General features: G+C 38.1%; 2 protein-coding genes across 3 annotated transcripts in view; one reads left to right on the top strand and one right to left on the bottom strand.

Moving 5' to 3' along the window:
* Positions 1-22,249, top strand: part of GPR39 (G protein-coupled receptor 39) — a 167,714-nt gene extending 145,465 nt beyond the window's left edge. Inside the window, exon 3 of the mRNA XM_026665394.2 lies at positions 21,485-22,249. Within this exon, the coding sequence (XP_026521179.1) occupies positions 21,485-22,005 (521 nt within the window). The 3' untranslated portion in view covers positions 22,006-22,249. The remainder of the gene's footprint in view (positions 1-21,484) is intronic.
* The window catches only part of LYPD1 (LY6/PLAUR domain containing 1), a 68,914-nt gene that overhangs the window by 18,986 nt on the left and 27,251 nt on the right, over positions 1-22,677 (bottom strand). Inside the window, exon 3 of one of the 2 annotated variants that reach the window (XM_026665395.2) lies at positions 19,894-22,628. The exons of the other annotated variant lie outside the window; for it this stretch is intronic. Coding sequence (XP_026521180.1) covers positions 22,390-22,628 — 239 coding nt within the window. The 3' untranslated portion in view covers positions 19,894-22,389. Of the gene's footprint in view, positions 1-19,893; positions 22,629-22,677 lie in introns of those variants that run through there. 2 annotated transcript variants of the gene reach the window in all.

Here is a 22,677-nt window from a genome sequence, read left to right as displayed (position 1 = left end):
TTTAACCTTGGACTCTCTACTATTGACCTCACCCCTTTCCTAAGAGGTCTGTAGGGGGCGTGCATAAGCGCACCAACGTGCCTACCGTCCCTGTCCTATTGTTTCTTTTATTTTTCTTATATGTACCCATTTCATGTATTCATAACTATGTATATACTTATACCTATTATTTTGTAAGTGATTGACAAATCAAAATAAATAAGTAAAAAATAAATAAACATGCTTTCAAAATAATAAAGGTCTGGTTCTTATTACATTTACAGAGTCTTCGTTAATGTTACACTGTGAAAATTCTATTCATCCAGAAAATGGAACATAAATGGAAGAATTAAGCCAGAATAAAGTCTCAAGATGTCTTTCCCTACTGTCATATGGCAGAACAGTACCAGGAAATGTTAACAAATATATCTGAATGTGGTATGACTAATTACGATGGCTACTGTGGAACTCTAGACATACCTTACTCTATTCTTCCTATGTGAGAAAGCAATGACAAGGAAACATAATTACCAGTTTTCCATTCCTGTCTTGTATTCAGGAAGTATTCATGAAATGTCAATACTCTTTATTTTTTTATTAGTGTAGTTAGGACAAAAATTGGTCTGGAAAAAAGCAGGAGGTGAGAGCTTTTAAATAGCTGCTGCTTATTTTCCCTTCTTTTTGTATTTGGGTTTATGTCTTTAGAGATACTAGACCATGGCTAGCTATGGAAACAATCCCACTCTGGTGTTGGAACTTAATGTTTTCAAAGGATAAACACTGGATAAAGAGAATATATAATACTTAGAATAGAATCATAAATCCTGCTCAATGTAGAGTTCCACTAAAGCTCCAGAGATTCACCAATATCCTATGGTTTTGACTTTTTCCAACCTGATGCAAAATCTCACTTTTGCCATTGCTGAATATCATCTTGCTGGATTTGACTTAATCAAGTCTGTTGAAGTAATTTTGAATTGTGCTTTAGTTCTCTAAAGTATTAGATAATCTCTTAACTTGATAACATCTACAGACCTGAATAGCACAGAGCTGAGGATAGAGCCCTGAAAGGCCCACTTAGAACTTTCTTTAGATCCATGCAGAACCAGGTGCAGACACCATACTGGTAGAACTAAATCAGTGGTGGGATTCAATTTTTTTTACTACCGGTTCTATGGGCATGGCATGGTGGGCATGGCGGCGGAAGGATACTGCAAAATCTCCATTCCCACCTCACTCCAGAGGAAGGATACTGTAAAATCTCCATTCCCCCTCCACTCCTGGGGGAAGGTTACTACAAAATCCCCACTCCCTCCCCACACTACTAACCAGCTTTCCAGCTCCGTTCACCTGTGCAGAGCAACAAAAGAAGACCCAGCCAATCAGCTGGAACTCGGGAGGCAGAGAATAGATGGGGGCGGGGCCAGTCAGAGGTGGTATTTGTCGGTTCTCCGAACTACTCAAAATTTCCGCTACCGGTTCTCCAGAACTGGTCAGAACCTGCTGAATACCACCTCTAAACTAAATAGGTTGCAAATCATTTCTAGTCCACATTTATCCTTCTTTTTTAAGCCCCTTGTTTCATCTATAAAAAGTCAGTATTAAAGCCTGCCTGGAAGATAACCTTCATTTGGAAGTTGAGGTCTTTAATCTCATATTTCTCTAGTACCATTTTCTCGTCTTTAATCATAGAATTATATAATTAATGAAAAGACTTCAGTGAATTTCTAGCCAACTCTTCTGTCCCAAGTGGAAGATCTGCACCAAGTATATAGATATACAGATTGTGTCAATTGTCGATACATCTGAATTGCACCATGTTGGGAAAAATAGAATTTATAGTCCAGACTTTTTTTTCAGTACCTTCAGCAAATGAGATCTGATCATCTCTCAAAAGACTGAGTTCTATTATATATAGTTACTAGTTGTTGGGCTTTTTGTTTAAGTTCACATAAAATTAGTTGCTCTGAAAATTCAACTGGTTCTCATACTTCCTCTGTATTTGAAACAGCAAGTCTTTACTATCTTCTCTGTGCAGTTCTTCCTGATATTTGAAGGCCAGCACTACATTTTCTTTTTGATCAGCTCTCCCAGGTAGACACCCCTAGCTTGTTCAATTATTCATCATGGAATTTAAGTTTCAAACTCCTCATCATCCTTGCTCAGTGTAATAAAAATCAATGGTACCAGGAAAAGTCCATTATGATTAATATTATTTTGTGAACAAGTTATGGACTTTCTTGGCTATTTCTGGAGATCAACTCAAAGTGATTATTATTTCAGGTGATTCCTGGCTCAAAATCCTATGTTAAGTATGCTGTTACAGTTATATTCCATATTTTTTAGCACGTGAGGGAACTATCAACTATTTTTTTCTACTCAGGTGTCTTCCCAAAAAATGGGGCAGCATTTTAAATTTGTTTCATTCCTATTTTGTCTGATCTTACAGGATACCATCAGGGGTCCACACAATAATTGATTTAGGGCATATGTATGTACAATCATGGTTAGCCCCAATCATGGAGTTTGCTGTGTTCTGATTGATTTGTGTTTCTAATATCTTCTGCCTGTTTTGTGGCATTTTTTGCCTTGATTGGCTGGCAACATTGTGTTCCTGTATTGTGTTCCAACTCCAAGACCAATAAACACAGACCAAGACTCCCAATCAATCAGGATGAAGAAAAAACCATTCTGGCACAGCAGTAGGCTAGCCCCAAATTTAAAACTGAAACAACTGTAAAAGTCTGACTCACAGACGAACACAATACAGAAGCCTGATGATGGCAGATGAGATTCTGCCAAAACGTTGCTATAACTTTAAAAGCACAACTATAATAACATGGGAAAATACCCGAACACAGCTGAATACCATACATACATACATACATACATACATACATACATACACACACACACACACACACACACACACACACACACATAACAGAGTTGGATGGGATCTTGGAGGCCTTCTATCTAGTCTAACCCACTGCTTAGGCAGGAAACCCTATACTATTTCAGACAAATGGCTGTTCATTCTCTTCTTATAAACTTCCAGTGTTGAAACATTTGCAACTTCTGGAGGTAAGTTGTTCCACTGTTTAATTGTTCTAACTGTCAGGAAATTTCTCCTTAGTTCTAAGTTGCTTCTCTCCTTAACTAGTTTTCACTCATTGCTTCTTGTCCTTCCCTCAGATGCTTTGGAGAATAGGTTGACTCCCTCTTCTTTGTGGCAGCCCCTTAGATATTGGAAGATTGCTATCCTGTCTCCCCTAGTCCTTCTTTTCATTAGACTAGACATACCCAGTTCCAGCAGCCGTTCTTTATATGTTTTATCTTCCAGACCCCCAATCATCTTCGTTGCTCATTTCTGCACTTTCTAGAGTCTCAACATCTTTTTTACATTGTGGCAACCAAAACTGGATGCACTATTCCAAGTATTGTCTTACCAAGGCATTATGCATTGGTATTAACAAGTGATTTTGATTCTATCCCTCTGTTAACACAGCCTGGGACTGTGTTGGCTTTTTTGGCAGTGGAAGAAATGTGGCTTGAGGTGGCCATCTGCTTGGCTTCAATTGGTTTAGCTTGTCTGCTGTGGAACTTCCCTTTCCATCAGGTTGCTGTAGTCAATGTCTACTCTTTTTGGCCATGAGCCTGGCTTTTTTTGGTGGGGTTGGGGTGTTGATAAACCTAGAGAGTATGAAGCTTTACAAGTGACTAGTTTGTCTCCAATAGCATATGCAATTGTGACTTGTGCTTCTATAGCCTGCTTGGTGAGTAATTCCCTTCCCAGTGGCCAATATTCAAAGAAAGCCTTCCTTCCTTCCTTCCTTCCTTCCTTCCTTCCTTCCTTCCTTCCTTCCTTCCTTCCTTCCTTCCTTCCTTCCTTTCGTCACAGACTATTCTCTTAAAAGTTCACTCCAGTGCAGTATGTAGTACAGAGACATTTTCCCCTTGTGCTTTTCAAGATAACTAAAGTTCTATGTCTAATCTACTGCACAAATCCAGACAACTGCTAGATGGCAGCCAAGAGAGACAAATTTCCAATTCTTTGCTGACACCTAATGGTGTATAGGTTGACTGCACAATAATCATTTTGGAGAAATTACATGAAAGTACCTGAGAACACCCTGCAGCTAAATAGGTTTTGACAAACTCTGTGTCAGCTTTACCAGGTAGGCCAGGCAGGAAAGATGATGAGATAAACTAATTCTATTTTATTGTAAAACTACATGAACAGAAACTAGCAAATCTGAAATTACAATTCTCCTACTATCAAGTTTACAGTCCCCAAACCTAGGGACGATCCCTCATGAGATTATTTCTCCTCCCACTTTGAGCAATGGTGTATCTAATCTAATCTTTATCTTATCTAGCTCTTCCATATATGGCATCACTTCATCTGGTCTTTCAGGGTCATTCCCATATATCATTGCCCCCTGGCAAGACTATATATTTACTGACTACATCTGGCACAGCACAAGTCCAGTTGACTACATAATTACAAGTGAGGGAGACAAACTCCTTGCTAACACGTAATGGTTGATAGGTCAATAAGTCAACAATCCTTTCGAGGAAAAAAGCAGGGTTTGACAGAATGTCTAGATCTTACAAGCACCACTCTGGCATATATTCTACACAGTGTTCAGTTGCAGCTTTTCCCTTTGTTGGTGACATTTGAATTTTAGCAAAGAAAAGCTGCCAGTCACTGCTCCTATGGAGCGGGGGTCACCAACCTTTTGGACTTCAGGGACCACCAAACTCATAATTCTAAATCTCGCGGACCGGAGACCCTGGGAAAATCACAAAAAGATAAGATAAGATAAGATAAGATAAATTTATTGTCATTGTACTCAGAACCTGAGAACAACGAAATAAGGTGCTCTTTCACAACATACAACTGAACAACACCAAAAGACATATACAAATAACAATGTAAAACAAATTGAAACAATTAACAGTTAAAAACTATACAACCAGGATATATATATGTTAAGACCACCAGATTCATAACTCTGCATTTAACCTGATCACAGCACTTGGGTAAAAGCTATGTTTAAATCTACTTGTCCTGGCTTTCAGCACTCTATATCGTCTTCCTGATGGTAGGATCTCAAACAACGAGTGGCCTGGATGTGAAGGGTCTCTCAAGATCTTTTGTGTCTTCCTTCTACATCCCATGTTGTACAAATCCTCCAATGAGGGAAGAGAACATCTGCTGATCTTTTGTGCCCTTTTTATCACTCTTTGGAGTGCCCTTTTCTCTGCAGGAAAATTCCCCACCCCATTTTCCTACTGATTGATCATTCTTTATTTGGGGTCGCAGGATATTGTCTCCAGCTCCGTTCTCAGGGAGAGATAGAGAGAAAGAGAGAGAGAGAAGAGAGAGATAGAGAGAAAGAGAGAGGGGGGGAGGGAGGGAGGGAGAGAGAGAGAGAGAGAGAGACTTTTGGCTTCATGCAAGGAAAGCAGCAGAAGCAGCAAAAGTCTTTCTTTCCCTCCCCCAAACTCCATCAGAAATGAGTCTTTGTGAGACTTCTCATGCCGGCACAGCCTCTTGGAGCAGGAGGCCTTGCAGGGTCCCAAAGACTCATTTCTTGCGGAGTTTGGGGGAGAGAAAGAAAGACTTTTGCTGCTTTCCTTGCGTGCAGCCAAAGCAGAAGAAGAAAGAAGCTGAAAGAAGCAGCCCGGTGGCCAGGCGAGGCACGTGGGATGAGTGGGGCAAGTCCCCCCCCTTCCCCCCTCCCCTCACTACCTCGTGTTGTTGACAATGCAAGGGATGCAAGCCTTGTGTTCTCATGGGCCATGTGGGCAGCAGAGCCTTGTGTTCTTGCGCAGCCTTGATTAATTGCTTTCGGGGGCGTTTTGGGGGTGACATTTCTCTATGGACCACCAAAATTTTCTGACAGACCACCAGTGGTCCCCGGCCCATTGGTTGACAACCACTGCTATGGAGGACCCATATGGACATCAAGCATAACAAGACCTGGTTCCAGTTGAGAGTTAAGGGTATGTGTAGGGATAATGCAATTAATGCCAGTGCTATTTCCCCTTAGATCCAGGGTGGGAACAGGGACCACTAAAAAGTGCTTCCGTGAATGAGCCCAAACTGAAATATTGCAATGTTAATGCTAAGATTAGCGGCAAACATTTACCCATGAAGCATATTAATGTGCCCCTTTTCACTTCTGCATCTCTATGAAAGATTTTTTTATTTTATTGCTTATTTTAAAAAAAACACTGCAGCAACAAAAGATATTGCTAAGCTTTATATGTCTTTTAAAAGTGAAACCTTTGTAAGAGCTATATTCATATAAAGCCACAGAGAATAATTCCACAGATAAGGTAGCAAAAGGTATCTCAGGACCACGAGCCAGTCTGACTGCTGACAAAGACAGTTGTCAAGAACTCTGTTATGAAACTGTTAAATAGGCTTTTTTTTTTTTTTAAAGTGAAAACATCCACCCTCCGTATACACTGAGTCAAATCATGTTACCGATTTTGTAATTTTATGTGCAAAGGACATCTAGCCCAAGAGAGCAGGAGCTGCGTTCTGTTCTATTATCTGCAGAGCAGTTAGCTATGCTGCAGTGACTTTGTTTCTCAGATACATCTGTGCAGACCTGAGGACAGGCAACCGTTATTTTTCTCTCCTGAGGCTTCAGTGTTAACTCAATCGAACTGCAGGGATAAGAAGGATATAATCAGTCACTTGTGACTGCATCCTTGATGGCATTCCTATCTAACTCACTGGGTTTTTTGTGGGAGGGGGGAACGGGGACTAGCAGGGACTAACATTTGATAATGAGAAAGCTGGGGATTTCGAAGCAGTCTGAATAACTGTGCTCATGTATTTTGACAGACTATTCAGAAATTGCATCCAAACAAAAGATACAAAGCAAAGTAGAAGATAAACAACTATTAATAAAGCAAAAGTAAAATGCTATTTAAAAACACCCATTGGTAATATATTGTGCCCTTCCCTTGCATTTATTTGCCCAACCACTGTCCACTAAATAAATATTTGTACCAAACTTTGAAGGTTAAATATTGGAGATTTTGGCTTGTATCTGTTCACGTCATTTCATCTATTGTGTTTGATTGGTCTTGTAACTGTTTTCCTAAAAACTGAATTTACTTTGCTGTGTAACGGGAGCCATGTTTTCTACAATCTTCTGATCCACAAACCTGTGGTAGAATGTCATGTAAGGAATTCTGTAGAGGATTTTATGTATATAACACAGCAAATCAACATATATAGACTGATAATTGCTTGTACAATTCTTAAAATGTTATATTGTGTAGATATTAACATATGACGGGATCTCTCACCTCTTATAAGGATTACTTAGAATAATTGAGATGGTACCCAGGTGAAAAGGAATGAGAAGAAAAGAGGAAAATAAGGTATCCCAGTCCAGGTTCTTGAAAAGACGTAATCTCAAGCACATTGTCCCTTCAGTTCAACAACTGTAGGACTGCCTGCAAACAGAGCCTGAATGGTATTTCATGTAAGGAAAAGGAAGTTTTTTTTATTTGCTGCTCTTTTTCTGGAAAGCACAAGGCATCAGAACAATCTCCTTGCTATTATACTCTTCTTGAGAAGTAAAGGTTGCATTCACCCCAAAGAACAGCCCTCTCTAAAGCGGTTTACAGAATCAGTGTATTGCCTCCAACAATCTGGGTTCTCATTTTACCAACGTAAAGGATGGAAGGCTGAGTCAACCTTCAGCTGATGAGACTCAAACTTCCAAATTGCTGGCAGAAGTAGAAGTAGCCTGCAATACTGCATTCTAACTACTGGGCCACCATGGCTTTTGTTCTTAAACCATGAACAAAACCATTAAGGAGTATCCATTTTGCACAAAGATGATACTGGTGGCAAAAAAAAGCAGCCACTGGAAATATAGAATGATGCAGAGCCCAGTAGAGTCAAGCTCAAAGCCTAAGATGATCAGGTCGCCAGTTAAGCTCAAAATGCACAAGATGATCCTAGACTAGCTGCTCTCTCTGTGTCTAGCTTACTTGTGAAATGTTTGAGACATGGTTTCTTAAACTGGAATGAGACCAATTATAGAGGATCTAGCTGAGCATTCTCACTTCATAGAGTATTTTATAGGTGTAATCTACTGTGTTTGTCCAACAATACACCCCCCCATAGGAAGACCCAGCATGTTTTCTAGGCATAAAATGAAATTAAGCCCCTCCCCCCAAATTTAGGCCTATTTTAAAACATTCAAAATGAGGGGGAAGGGCAGGAGGGACTTGCCATTAGGAGCACCCTGTGGGCAGCCATGCCTTGCCACCAGCCGCTCCTAATGGGCGATCATGGAGGAGCGCCAAGAGCTCCCTACTCCCACCAAGCACCTTTGCTGCAGACCCGAGAGCTTCGGCGCCCACCGCTGCTGCTTCCTCCGCTGACGTTGCTTTCCCTTCTCCCCGTGCCACTGCCATGTTTGGAGCTGCCGCTTCTGCGTTTGGAGTGCCACCGCCGTTTGGAGTGCTGCCATAGCGTTTGGAGCTACCGCTTCCACGTTTGGAGCTGCCGCTTCTGCATTTGGAGCTGCTGCTGCATTTGGAGCACCGCCACCGTTTGGAGCACCGGTGGTGCTCCAAACGCAGCGGCAGCTCCAAACACGGATGCAGCAGTTCCAAACACGGAAGCGGCAGCTCCAAACACGGGAAGTGGCAGCTCCAAATGCAGCGGTGGCATGGGCAGAAGGGAAAGCAACGGTGGCGGAGGAAGCAGCAGCGGTGGATGCTGAAGGTCTTGGGTCTTCAGCAAAGGTGCTTGGCGGGAGTAGGGAGCTCTTCACAATCCGCCATGATCGCCCGTTAGGAGCAGCTGTTGGCGAGGCATGGCTGCCTGTGTGGTGCAAGGGGGGGAATTAAGTCACCCCCAAAAAGACGGACTAGCCGTTTTTTCGGGGCTCAAAAAAAAAAAAAGAGACCCGGCCTTATTTTATGAGAAAATGGTAGTTATTTGTAAGTCTTAAATGTAAGGCTTGGTTTCCTGCTCTCAGTAAAAGGATTTGCCTGGCTACACTAATTTATACTGTAAACATTGCCACTATATATAAAATGGTTACATTCGTTTCTTATAATCTTATTTAAGATATTCTAATGTAGAAGCTGGGATTAGTATCTTATTATTCCATCTTTCTGCTCTCCAAATATGGTAAATTTGCAGTTCCATACTTCATTTTATTATTATTTTGATTATTTATTTGCAATAAATGCATCCTTTTCTCCTTTTCTCTATAAACCCTTGTACCATAAGTAGCAAAATAGACCAAAAAACTCCCTAATTTACAAGTTAAAGCATTCATACATAGGTGATTTTAACATGCAAATACATTTTCAAATAGATATAATTCTTTTTACTTGTAAGGGCAGGGGAAAGGCAGAATAAAAATATAGTAAAGAATTAAATAGTTTCAACACAACCATTTCATTGTATAGATTTTAGGAAGGATAAAAACATTGTAGTGATGCCATATAGTGTATCTCTATAAAATGAATTAAGTTATAACAATTGATCTTACATGACAGCTAGATACAAAATGGCAAAAAAAAATCTGTATATTTTTGAATACAAGTATACCGATTGCTTGTTTTTTTTAATGAACCAATTTATTTTCCTTCATAAATATTGACAAAGATAAAGCCAAGTCAATGATGATGTCTCTGTTTAATAAATGGTGACATTCACCTCTTCTATTATCAATATTATTTGCTTCTAATTGGCTGCTACAGATGTTTGTCCTTGAACAAATAAAACATATCCCATACAAATAACAATTAAGAATTTCAGCCAGGGCTCACAAAATCTGCTGGCTCATGGAATGTTTCTTGGCTCGGAATCAGGGAAGTAACTCTTTATCTTTCTTTAGGGAGAGCCTTCAGCTGTTCTTTCCATATTGATAGCATGAGGACAGTCTTCTTCTCAAGTTCAGATTCTTAGGATAATAACTTCTTAATACTTTCTCCTGTTCCTCAGACACACAACAAGTGTAGACTTGGAGAAATGTGGGTTATGTAAGAATTGGGAGAACAGGTTTCTTCACGGGAGAAAACTCCAGCTTCTACTACTCTACTATAGGCTTAGTTTCTTGCTTGAACTGTTTGGATTCCACTAAATTCTCCTAACCACTGATGAAGAATAGCCAGTGAGTGCTTCCAGTGAAGTCTACTTTCTCTGAATGTCTAGTCATGGGATCTTGGGATGTACATTAATGTATTCAATTAGCTGTAGGTAGAAAAGAATGCAGCATATTCTTATAAATAACACCATAAGATTACATAGCTACTGGCTATATGACATACAATTGGGAAAATGCAAAATGATTTTAGACTGTTGACTTTGAATAGCAGAGTTATTTTCCAGATGTATTATACTTTTTCTGTAATGTGTCAGGATTTACCATCTGCACCTAGCATATGCAAAGCACTTGCTTTATCATTATTAAATGATTATGTGCCATCACACCTGTCTCAATTCTTAATGACCACATAGATTTTCTTCAGGATGATCTGTCTCTAACCTGGCCCTTCAGATCTTCCAAATGTGCACCCATTGCCACTTTACTGTCTATCCACCTGGCTGCAGGTCACCTTCTTTTCTTTCTTTCCACCTTTCTGGACATGAGAATTTCCTCCAGAAGTCTAGATTACCTTAGCATAATGTGTCAAAAATATAATTTGCACCTGGACATTTATGTCTTGAGTAAGAACTCCTGAGTTGATCTGCTTGATGATCCATTTGTTTTCTATCATTATGGTCCTGACTAGATTTCAGCGGTAGACTGTCCATTGCTGCATATGATGATTGTGAAAGCAGTATCTTTTTCTGATGATAAATATTGGGAGAACATTTCCTCTCAAATCCACTGCTGTTTCTTGGTTTCACCAACTGAATGTGATCTTCTGCTGGAAAAACACCACATATCACAGGGGTATCAAACTGGCAAACTGCAGGCCGCATGCATCATGTGCAGGCCACACCCACCCCAGCTCCGCAAAGGGGAAAATCGTGGCAAAACATCACATGATGGTGTTTGACACCCATGACCTATCAGATCCACTATTAATGGTTACTACCCTCTCAAGAAATTGTAAGATGTGGCTTTTGACTAAGTCTTATTGCATATTAGCAGCCAATTAAGACAATTGATCAGTTCTTATGATGAAGAACACTCAGATATAAACTCTTGCAAACTATTTTACTTTGATATCTTGTGTTTTCTCTTAGCCTCTCTTGCTTTCTGTTGTTCTCTCTCACTCTAAGGACTGTAGAAACTCTGTATTCTCAATATACTGTACCACAGTGGTAGAAACAATATTAACCTCGATCTAAGGAATTATCTCACTTCACTGCCCATTGAATTGGAAAAACCCCTCAAGAAAATATTGTCAGTATTCAGTTGGTTGTCAAATTTGTGTTATGCGGCATTATGCTTCCTGCTATTTTTTTAAATGTCTTTTTTTCTTTTCCATTCTCATTGTCCCATTTCTTTTCAGTTTCTTTCCTACCATTTCTATTAGTTTAAAAACATTTCTACTAGTGACAAAGATTTAATAATAGCAAATGAAAAATGGACACACGGTATGAGTATCTATTGGTTTTTTTTAAAGTTTTTCACTGGTTTAATGATGCTGGTTTCATAAGTTATAGTAACTGAAAATAAATACTGCTTTGTATGTCTAATTCTAGGCCTAATTATTTGAAAGTTATTTTTAAAAATGGAACTAATTCATTTTTTTGTTTGATTTTAAGTTGGAACTGAACTAACCATATGCTTATGTTCCAGTGAGAATTACTATTGAAATGTCAGTACAGACGCAGTTGTCAAGAACTGAATGACCAAAATATCCTTCTTTTCAAAGTCTAACATAGTTCATGCCAATAATATTCATAAAGAATCTGTTTTTAGTACTTTTAGGTCATTTCTTCACTGTGAATCAGAGGAGAAGGGAGTGGTTATGGAAATAATTAAAAGGATTAGCATTGAATAATGAAAAATATATACATTAGCACACTCCTGTGACAGTAATTCTAAATTCAATCAGATGAGTCAGATCTATTGGATAATTGGTCTCTAGAGAAGCTGTTGTAGGGAAATGTGTGGCTTAGGATTTAAAAGTAACAATTAAAAGTCTTATCAGAGGCAGTAATAGTAATTTTGAGAGAGCAAACACTACAGATCTCTGTATTCTCCATTGAGCTTTGATTGTGGCTCGCTAGAATGCGTTTTTAAATCCTGAATAAAATTGCACATAGTACTGATGTGAGTTTGGTATTCAGTTACCTGAAGGAATATTTCAGAATAGTTAAAAAAGAATTTTTATGGAGAAGTGACTGCCAAATTTCTTCTATCTTGCGCCATTGAGACACAGTTATGTTGCTGGCCCTTAATGCATGATATTTACTGCACTATGAAGACTTGTCACTTAGGAAAAGATTATGAGGACAGGATGCTCAAGCTCATTATTCTACAGGTCTCACAAATAGCAACACCTTTATCAGTTTCCTCTAAGAAACCATTAGTAATTTAGGAGACACAGCTCATTCTTGCATAATCTCCAACCAAAGTGGAACTTCAGAAGCAGCAAGACACCAGGACTGTACCAATCAGATTAAGCTCTTTTCAATTAACCAACATTTACAAAAGTAGCAAACAATAAACAAAAATACAATAAAGGCAGGGAATAAGAAAAAAAGGAAAGGAAAATTATGAAATCTACTTTAAACCAACGCCATTCACAGGCTTTTCCAAAATTGTGTTTTTCCAAAGGTTCTTGTGTCTGCTATGCATCATGGAATCAAACTTTTTCTTAGGAAAAAAAATCTGAAAAATAATTCAGATTCTCAGACAAAAACCTATCACCAAAAGAATATACATTTTCACATCTCCAACCAATATATTTAATCTCCCATTTAAATAAATTAACCAGCCAAGATATCACAAATCTGTGTCTTACTCCCAGCACAGTAATATTGTACCATTCCAAGCATTGCACTTACATGTTACATTGCACTTACATTGCACTTACATGTGCTTTACTTCCATCATACACTACTCTGCATTCATCTACTAACCTACAATTGATGAAAAACAACCTACAATTCAATCCTACTCCCTCTTCCTTTAAATCAGCAGTTGTACAATTAATTTTCTTCCTTCAATTATTTGCTATAGAGCAAAACCCTGCTCTTCACACACACACACACTGCTTGGCATCCAGCCAACATTCACTTCCCAATTTTTGCATGATGTCACCTCTTGTACACTTTCAGTCAAATTTCACCCAAAAAACTTCTTAGGCACAATTAAGGTATCAATCTTTGTGACATTCCTTTGGCAATTTTAACTTTTGCGTGAGTCACAGATACAGCTTTTACGGACATGTTGAACAAAGTGCACAGCCACCTCATAATCAAATCATACCCAAAGGTTAACATTTTCCCAGTTACACCATCTACATCTGTAATCTTATTTCATTGCATTATTCCTTGTCATCAATTTTTTTTTTTGCCCATAACATACATAGTATTTGTAGTGTTTAGAGCAGGCATGTCCAATCTTTTGGCTTGCCTATGCTGCATGGAGTGAAGAGGAATTGTCTTGGACTGCATATAAAATATATAATATACAGTAGTTAATGTATAAAAGTGCACATAATAATCCTGAAGGTTTACAACTCTGTGGGGCCACATTACTAGCTGTCCAGGAGCACATGTGGTCCATGAGCCACGGGTTGGACACGCCTGGTTTAGCGCATGTCTAGCACTCCACTTTTAACTTATTGCTATTATTTCCATGCAAAATATTTGAAATATTTTACAGCATTCACCAGTTCAATTACATCTCAAATCATTTCACTGATTTTATTTATTAATTGGTTTAACTTTGTTACATACTCGTTTATCCTTTGCCAACTTCCAATTTTTTTAAAAAAAATTCCATAAAAGTTGTTTGCCCTGTCTTTTTTTAGTATTAATATTTCCTGGTATCTTTGATTGCATTCTTTGCCATTACACTATCCCTTTTTTAGTGACAGGTTTGTTTAGTCATAATTCAGTTACAACAGTGATGAAAAAAACCATTTTATATCCCATCCTGACATTTATGACTTAAAGCAAAGGAAAGCTAAAGTAATGTAAGATCATAAGCACAGTTGTACTTTCACTTAGCAGCTGCATTGTTTAATAACCAAGCTGCTGGTCTTAAATTGTGGTTATTAAATGAGGACTGTAGACATGGTGGTTCTCCCATCTTCATCTTTGATTTTTTTCCCCCCTCAATGTTTTTACTTTGTAAAACTTTTTCCTGATGTCCACTCTTCGTTCATTCTGTTGGAGAATTAATGTCTTCTCATATATTTTTTTCAAACACAAATCTGCCTCTTCTTCTTGCTGTCATTCTACTTTTCCTCATTTCTTTCACTTCTTTCCTTTTCTTCCATGTTAGTGTCCCAAAAAATATTATTATTTTTAATTCAGCTGCCTTTGTTTCACATCACCATTCATGGATACACTCACATGTGCTTAGGCATTCTCAATTTAAGTTGTATTGATTTAATCCGTTCAAAAATTGTATAGCAATAACATTTTAGATTAGTACTGGTATGTATTAAAGTGCAATCCATGGATACAGTACAATAACAGGTTTCCCCCCCCTAACTTTTATCTTTGTCTCTCCTGCCGGTGTGTTCCTGGCTCTTCTCCTCTTCCAAAGCTTGCCTCTAACTGAGGGACATATCTAGAATAACTTTTCCCACACTTCTGGTCTGGGGGAAGGAAAAAAGCCTCTCTCCCCAGTTTTCTCAGCTCCTTTTCTGTAGCCTCTCTTCATCACTGTTGCCAATTCCTTAGTTTTGTGTTACTTTTACTCTTCTGTTGTTTCAGCCTGTTTCTCACAAAAATCGATGGGATGCAGAACTGCCAGGCAGCCATCTTGTTTTATCTCCTCTCCACCACCACCACCACCCTTAGTCAATACTGCATTTTGATTGGCAGCTGCTGCTTGATTGGCAGCTGGGTTGTCCTGACAATGGGGGAGGGTCAAGAAGGGAGAAGGAAAGAGAGAATAGGAACACTTGCTTTATGACGGGCTCATGCAATCTGACCGATAGTTGCCTCAAAAGTCCTTCAGGTTAATTGGTGTGAGATGGGCAGCACAGCAGCTAATAGCACAACACATGTAGCCTGGACAGAAATCTGTCTGATGTGTGTGTGTGTGTCAACTACAGCAGGAGCAATGGTAGTGCTCTTGTGAAGAATATGTGGAAATTCCTTTACAAATGGATGAAAAATAAAACCGCACTCCATTTTTCAGGGGAAGACAGAGTTTGGTGCTGCTTTCTCTGTTCCCCTTTCCTTTGGCAAACTTTGAATCCAAATAAATTAACATGTCCTTGATTTCATTTTCATTATCTGCTGCTCCTCTCTTTCTACCCATCCTTTCTCCTCACTGCCCTTTTGAAAGTTTCTTTCCTCCCATGGCTGATGTCACCCTTTCCTTTTCTTGTTATTTCTTTCAGCTCAAATACGTATCTCTTCACTTTTCTCCTGTCTTCTCTGTCCTTGTTCTGCAGCTACATCTATGTCCTTCAAGGCGTCTATTTTACCTTCTGCAAAATCCTCTTTCTCATTTTCTCGTGCTGTCATTTTATTTTCCTCTTGTGGCTTCAAACTCCTAATCGGTTTGCCGGCTCCCCAACTTACTTCTCTCTGAATCCTTTCTGCCATCTCCTTTGTGCTGCCATCAACACTTTCAAACTTGACTCCCTTTCCCAGGGCCTTGTGCTTCCTGATCTCCTCTTTTCCTGTGGCCATTCATTCTGCTAAAACGGGGCTGTGTTTTATGTCTACTTCTTCCTCTCTCAATTAACATAAGCTACAGATGATCACCGATTCTAAAGGCAGTGAATAGTAAAAGCTGCAATGGGAATTTTAAACATTTGTTGGTGAAAACAAGGTGTGTGCATTTAAGGATATTTGTGTAAAATGCATTGATTTGGAACAGAGATGGAATGATAGACACAACTTGTTTTACTGAAATCATTTGGTCTCAACAACCAAGCATTCTTTATGCTTGTGTGTGTGTGTGTGTGTGTGTGTGTGTGTGTGTGTGTGTTTACAGAGTACTGACCAAGCTTCCATTATGAACTATTTCACCTGTACTTTTTCCCAGCTTAATTTTTATTCACAGTAGTGGCTGAAGTTGCTTATAAATCCATCAAAACACAGGAAAGGGAGCAAAGTCTTGCGTGAAATAAAATAAGAACATCTTAATTTGATATCAGAGTTTATTTTGCATTTCTGAAATATTAGCAAAATTGAAATAAAATTAAACTGTAGGCTATATACAGAGAAGATATTTTGATATGTCATTAATGATTTTTAAACTTATGGTAGAAAACCTGTAGGGACTCAGATATTGCTGGAACGTATTCAGGTCAGTACCAGTAGTGAGTTCCCTACTATAAAGGGTAGTATATACCCTTTATATAACACACACACACATACCCTTTATATAACATATAAAGGGTAAAAGTCAAAAAGAAAAGCTCTTTAGTGGGTAATACATATACACAATTGAGGAAAATACACATTTAATGCTGTAATACAGCACTTATGAGTATATTTACTTAGGAGTAAATGCAATGGAATCATTTGTAAACCATTGCACCAAGACAAATTCCTTGTGTGTCCAATCACACTTGGCCAATAAAGAATTCTATTCTATTCTACTTCAGGGAAGAATCACAACAATTCCTTGCTCACATCATCAGCAATCACTGTTTTCCACAGGCACCATAGAGAAGCTATATCAAGCTTCATAGTAGGGCGAAGGACAATGAGATTCATTGCTTCTCACAGATATTTCACTGTGTTCTTATATTTCTGTTTGAAGTCAGTGAAACTTTGATGCTTGTTATCTGGCCTTAGTTTCAGCTGATAAGGACTCTTGCCTAACATAATGCGTTAATGCTTTTTTTACTTTAAGCAGACATAGTGGACTTAGTTCAAAATGGATGGGAACCATTAAACAATCACTTTATTGGGTTTTGCTTAAATTTGCACCTTTAAAAAGTGCATTAAGTATTTGACAACTCAGTATGTTCTAGGAATAGGGTGCACTTTTTACTAAGCCAGTGTTTCTGAGCCATGGCAATGTCAAGATATGCGAACTTCAACTCCCAGAATTCCACAGCCAGCATGTTTGGAATCCTGGGAGTTGAAGTACACACATCTTGACATTTCCAATATTGAGAAACACTGATCTGTACAATGCAGAGGTTTCCTATCTAAGAACATTTGGTTTACAGAAGTAATTGAGCAACAGCATTGTGTAAACCTATTTTCCTCCACAATATACAAATAGCTGTTATTCTACAGAGCCAATTAGTATCTTCTCTCCATCCCATTTGTGTTGATTGTACCAACACATTAAGAAGAGTAAAATAAATGTTACATTTATGCTATTGTAGCCTCAATGAAAATAACAGGTTTATGGATTAATCTTAAAGGGCTCACATCTCCAAACGTTTATTCACATCTCTGCAAAAAAAGAAATGTTTTTTTCCTGGGGTAGCAAGAGATGAGCAATTACTTGTGCTCACAAAAATGACAGTATACACAAAGAGTTCTCTGCTTGTTCCTTGAAACACTAACCTCTACAATACAGTACAAGGTTACCATCAACTCATTTTTCACTTGGTCTGTATAGAATAAAGCAGTTGGTTCCTTGTGAAGTGCCTAGGGAAGGAATTACTTGGACATCATATAATCTAAATAAAAGTCAGCAGCAAGAGTATGAATGGAAAAAGCAAAATTTGAACATGCTGCATTTTTAAAAAACAGGCAGTTATTTTTCCCCATATTAATTATACATTGTGCATTTTGTACATTATACTCATTGTATGAAGTGTTATGTAAGTGTTGATTGCAAATGTTTGCAAATTTTTGTTGTTTGCGAAGAGCCACTAAACCTGTAGCCTTAATTCCTTCACTTTTTTAAACCTTCAGCATTAGAGACAAAGTTCCAATCTTGCAGAAAAAAGGTTCTGACCTCAGAAAGCAACTCAGAAGTATGTTGCAGATTGTATATTTCATGTTCTGACCCATAAGGATTTTTCCGATTTAGTCACATATTGAATCTTGGAGTTGGCTAGCTTACTCTGCCAAACTCCCTAGAAGATATTGAATGCTGGTTTTTTGGAGTTGGAACTAATTATAGTTAGCTGGAAACAGAGGTACTATTCAGCCGGTTTTCACCTACTCGGGCGAACCGGTAGCAAGAATTTGGCGTGGGTCGCCGATTTCTCAGATCAGGACATTTCTGATAATAGGCCTGAAAGGAAACCACTTTTAAGGTTCACTGTTTAAAATGTCATTTAGTTAGTATATAATTTACACATGCGCACACACAACTATATTAAGTCCATGTATCTTCAGTGGCTTCTGTGTCAGGGCTCATTGATCTTTTGTTCTTCTTAATGATAATGAGAGCGAGAGTGAAATAGGAATGAAGGCATGACCTTACTGTGTCTTAATACAAGGCACATCAAGTGATAGGTAGGTCATGATCCTGAAAAATTAAGACTACAATAGTAGAAAGTAAAAAACAAAACAGAATGACAGTGAGTCCCTGGGAAGATAAAAAAAGAACAAGACATAATGAGAAGAGTGATTTGTTTAATGTTTACTATTTCCAGTTGATAATTTCATACATAATAAACCTCAAGAAATATGAATTGTCAGGGGTCCCAGACATTAAGAGCGGTTAGGTACTTGGGGAATTGTTGACAAGTATTCTAACAAAATTGCCATCATGGGGGATATAACAAAACACAAAGCACCATTGAATCAAAATGCTTCTTGTCACTCTCTAAAGTCTCTTTATCAGAATGCTTTTTACTAGCCTGCATACTTCCAATATTAACAGTGGGTCGTGGCAGCCTGTATTTTTTACTTTCTAGCAAAGTTTTGGGGCCCAGGAATGTTCTTGAAATAAGTGATGATGCTGATAATGGATACTTTGTTTTTCACTTCTTAAAAGCATTTTTTAAAATAAGCATCAGATCGGTGCCTTGTAAATCTTTAGTTTAGGGTCTTGGGGCAAACAGGCTCTCTTGAATTTTACCCTAGGGAACTCTAGCATATGTATGCATATATGCACACACACTCAAACTTTGCATCACAGGCAGAAATACCAAATTTGTGTGTGTCTTCCAGTCTTGTTTTGTCTAGTAACCATTCGACATCTTACAAACTTGTGACATGTCTTGTTTAACCTATTTTATTTATTTATTTATCAAATGTATTGCTGCCCAAGAGTTACTGGGTGCTAAGATTGGTGACCAATAATTTGATAAATAGAATAAACCTGCCAATTTCAGATACCATGGCAACCCTAACCATGTATCAGTTACTCATTCAGCACAAATTTACAACATATTGCACTTACTTATGTGCTTTTATTTCCCATCTGCTCAACACTTGGTTTTGTAAATTTACTTACCTCTGCATCCTAAATCAGTCCTTTAAGGCGCAGCAAAAGCCTTAACTGTGGTTATACATATTACAAACTGCAAACTTAGTTTAAAATCATCTTAAAAGCTCTGGTGCTTCATCTGTGTTTGACAAATTATCTCTCTGTCCACCCTCTATACTTTGCTAAGTAGATTATATCAAACAGAGATAAAAATTGAACTAATTAGTGTATCTGACAATATAGTTTCACCATCCACAAGGAGTGTTAAAGAATATGCCAAAGAAAATTGGCAATTTTCTGTGTTTATTAAAACCTTTGTTTTTGCAATTTTCTGTTAGGCATAAAGGTAATGTTATTTTGTACAAAACGCTGAAATCCAAGCTTTCAACATAATGAAAACTTCAAACAATTACAAAAAATTAATCTCTTTATTAACCAAAAGTAAACATTAAAATCAAAAGATTCACAAATCTATTTATTACACAGAGTTTATGTTCAGTCCTGACTCTTCCAAGGTGCTGCTGCCAATTCCTATTTTCTTTTGCTTACATTCATAGTTGTTCTCTTTTATTTTTCAAAACAATTTGTCTTTGATTTTGAATTCTGGATCTTCCCAATTATTTTATTGAGTATATATTCTACAATTTAGTATGACTAGGTAAAGAATCCAGATTCATTTAGACAAAAGCAACATAAAGCCTGCACATTTTCTAACAAAGCAAATTGAGTTGTAGGACTAGCTTTAAAGCAAGTATTTTTTTTAGCAAGTATGGTGTAAAAATCCACAAATCAAAGAAAAAATTGCAGTGGAATAGCCAACATTTGGATAAATTTTCTTTCACAGATAAGGCACCTTTGCTCTAAAACAAGGAATTTACCCCAGCGAGGGTAAATAGGCTAAAAACTCTGAACATTTTATTTCTTTCCCTCAAATCCATCCACATCCATCAAGGGGGAGTCTGCAAATGCATCCTTCATTTTATAGTGATTTTTCTTATAATATTTCAGTAATTGAAATTGGGTTGGAAATCAGAGGTTATACTCAACTACCATTCTGGAAAGATGGTTTACTAAAAAGTTGATTAAGAAAATTTAAGTCTAAGCAAACCATTGTTCAGGATGGATAAAAATATCAATTTATCACATTAGATTGTTTTAACAGACAATATATGAGAAGCATGTTGAATATTTTAAAACTATGCATTGGTAAGTATTTTTGTCAGCCCTGGGAGCCTGACATTCTTATCTTGCCAGCAATAAGAAAGTCAAGGAGAAATATTTTAATATGTTTCTTCAATAAAATTAACATAACCTGAATGAAATAAATACTCACATTTATAGGTGAATGCAAAATACCTGGACAGCAAAACTTGAAACAAACTTTGTGTTCTCTAGAAGCTCCATTTCCAGGAACATTTAATGCTTGTTCTCTGTGCCATTTTTTTTTAAATTCAACTGCAGCTCCTTTCCTGAATTCCTTATATACTCTGTCATAAAAAGAGCCTCTCACACTGTACATAAAAATATTTTCTGTAGGAGAAAAGTTACCAAAAATAATGCCAAATTGTATGCACATTTTTTTAAAATATAAGTGGAATTTGCTTTGCTTTTGGATATTGCCTGTTCTAATATGGCTGTATTATTTAGTCATGAAAAGGAGGAGGAATAGGCAACAGAGCATCAATAACAAAATATTTCAAGAATGCACTACATATGAAATAAAGTACTTGAACTTAACTGATGTCAAGGATCAAAAGAAATGCTTCCTTACATGTTACAGAATACTTATTGGATACAGATTCCAATGACCTTGAAGCCCGTGGCTTGCCTTTTCCCCTCCTGTCTCTCTCAGAACATGTTTTGCTACTGGCAGAAGATGCTGTCAAGCAAAACATTGAAAAACTGGTATCATTTCCTAGCCGCTAAGTTGAGCACTGATACTAAATATTTTATGATTTGGTTTTTCACAAGTTCTTTTTCTCTCTTCTCCTTCCTTGCAGGTTTGATTGTTGCAACACTGGCAATATGCTGGCTACCGAATCAAGTTCGAAGGATCATGATGGCTGCTAGGCCCAAGCAAGACTGGACAATCTCTTATTTCAGGGCATATATCATTCTCCTCCCCATAGCAGACATCTTCTTTTATCTTAGCTCTGTAGTGAATCCACTCCTGTACAACGTTTCCTCCCAACACTTCCGGAAAGTCTTTCTTCAAATCCTCCGATGTCGCCTGTCCATAGAACATGCCAACAAACAGAAGTACTTGGCAACTAGTTTAAACTCTGTAGCCAATGTCAGCCGTTCCAAACGCCCACTGATCTTCATGTCATCTAGGCGAAAATCTTCCACCAAAGCAGCACAGAAGGTTTCCTCAAATATTCTTCAGGATGAGGCTGAAATTGACTCCAATTCACCAAAACAGAGTCCCGAGTCACTGGAGCTCAACGTGAGAACAATGCCTCTGGAGACTAGCCTAGATCCAAGTCCTGTTAACCAGAATGGTGTTTGCGAACATGAGTAGTAAATACCCATAAAGAAACATTACAGGATACACAATAGGCTAAAACAAGAAGCAATAAAGGAAAACAAAAGAAAGATTTTACAGGCAACAACTTGTACCCTCCAAGTTCAAGTACAATAGACTTTCCAATAACATGAATGATAGTGCTTTTGTATGGACGACTGTTGATTTTTTCCCCCTTTGTTTCGTTTTGTTTTAAAGTGCATACTGGAAAAATCAGGCAACTAAATCTATTCTGCAAGTAATGAAGTTGTTGAGACTTCTTTCAGATAAAACTCTTCTTTTGGGAAAACAAACAACAATATCACAATGGAAACCAGCTGTGCCTTTGAGAGAAGCAACACAGGAAGAATGATGGCAACAAAGGAAATCTTCCCTTAGAGTTTAGCAAAGTGCGGGTGATAGAAACGGCAAGCTAGACAGCAGCATGGTTGTTAATACTCCTGCCCTAGGCATGATGCCAGCGTTTCCTCGCTTCTTTGGCCTGGGCCCATTACAAAGTGGAGTGTTGCAACAGCTTATACAAACAGAGTTTATCTTCCCTGGAGTACAGAAAGTCTGGTATCCAGCAGAGGTCATGAGACAAGCTGCAGAGGAGGCACAGGACTTGCGATACAGGATCCCTGCGACACAGAACAAGAACTAGTTTAGTCTAATATGAACAAATACGCT

Source organism: Notechis scutatus, chromosome 1 (genome assembly GCF_049901735.1).
Source record: "Notechis scutatus isolate UNSWTSFEM ecotype Mainland chromosome 1, rNotScu1.2, whole genome shotgun sequence".
Taxonomy (NCBI): Eukaryota; Metazoa; Chordata; class Lepidosauria; order Squamata; family Elapidae; genus Notechis; species Notechis scutatus.
The sequence above is the reverse complement of the archived record's forward strand: the minus strand, read 5'-3'. Positions and strand labels throughout refer to the sequence as shown.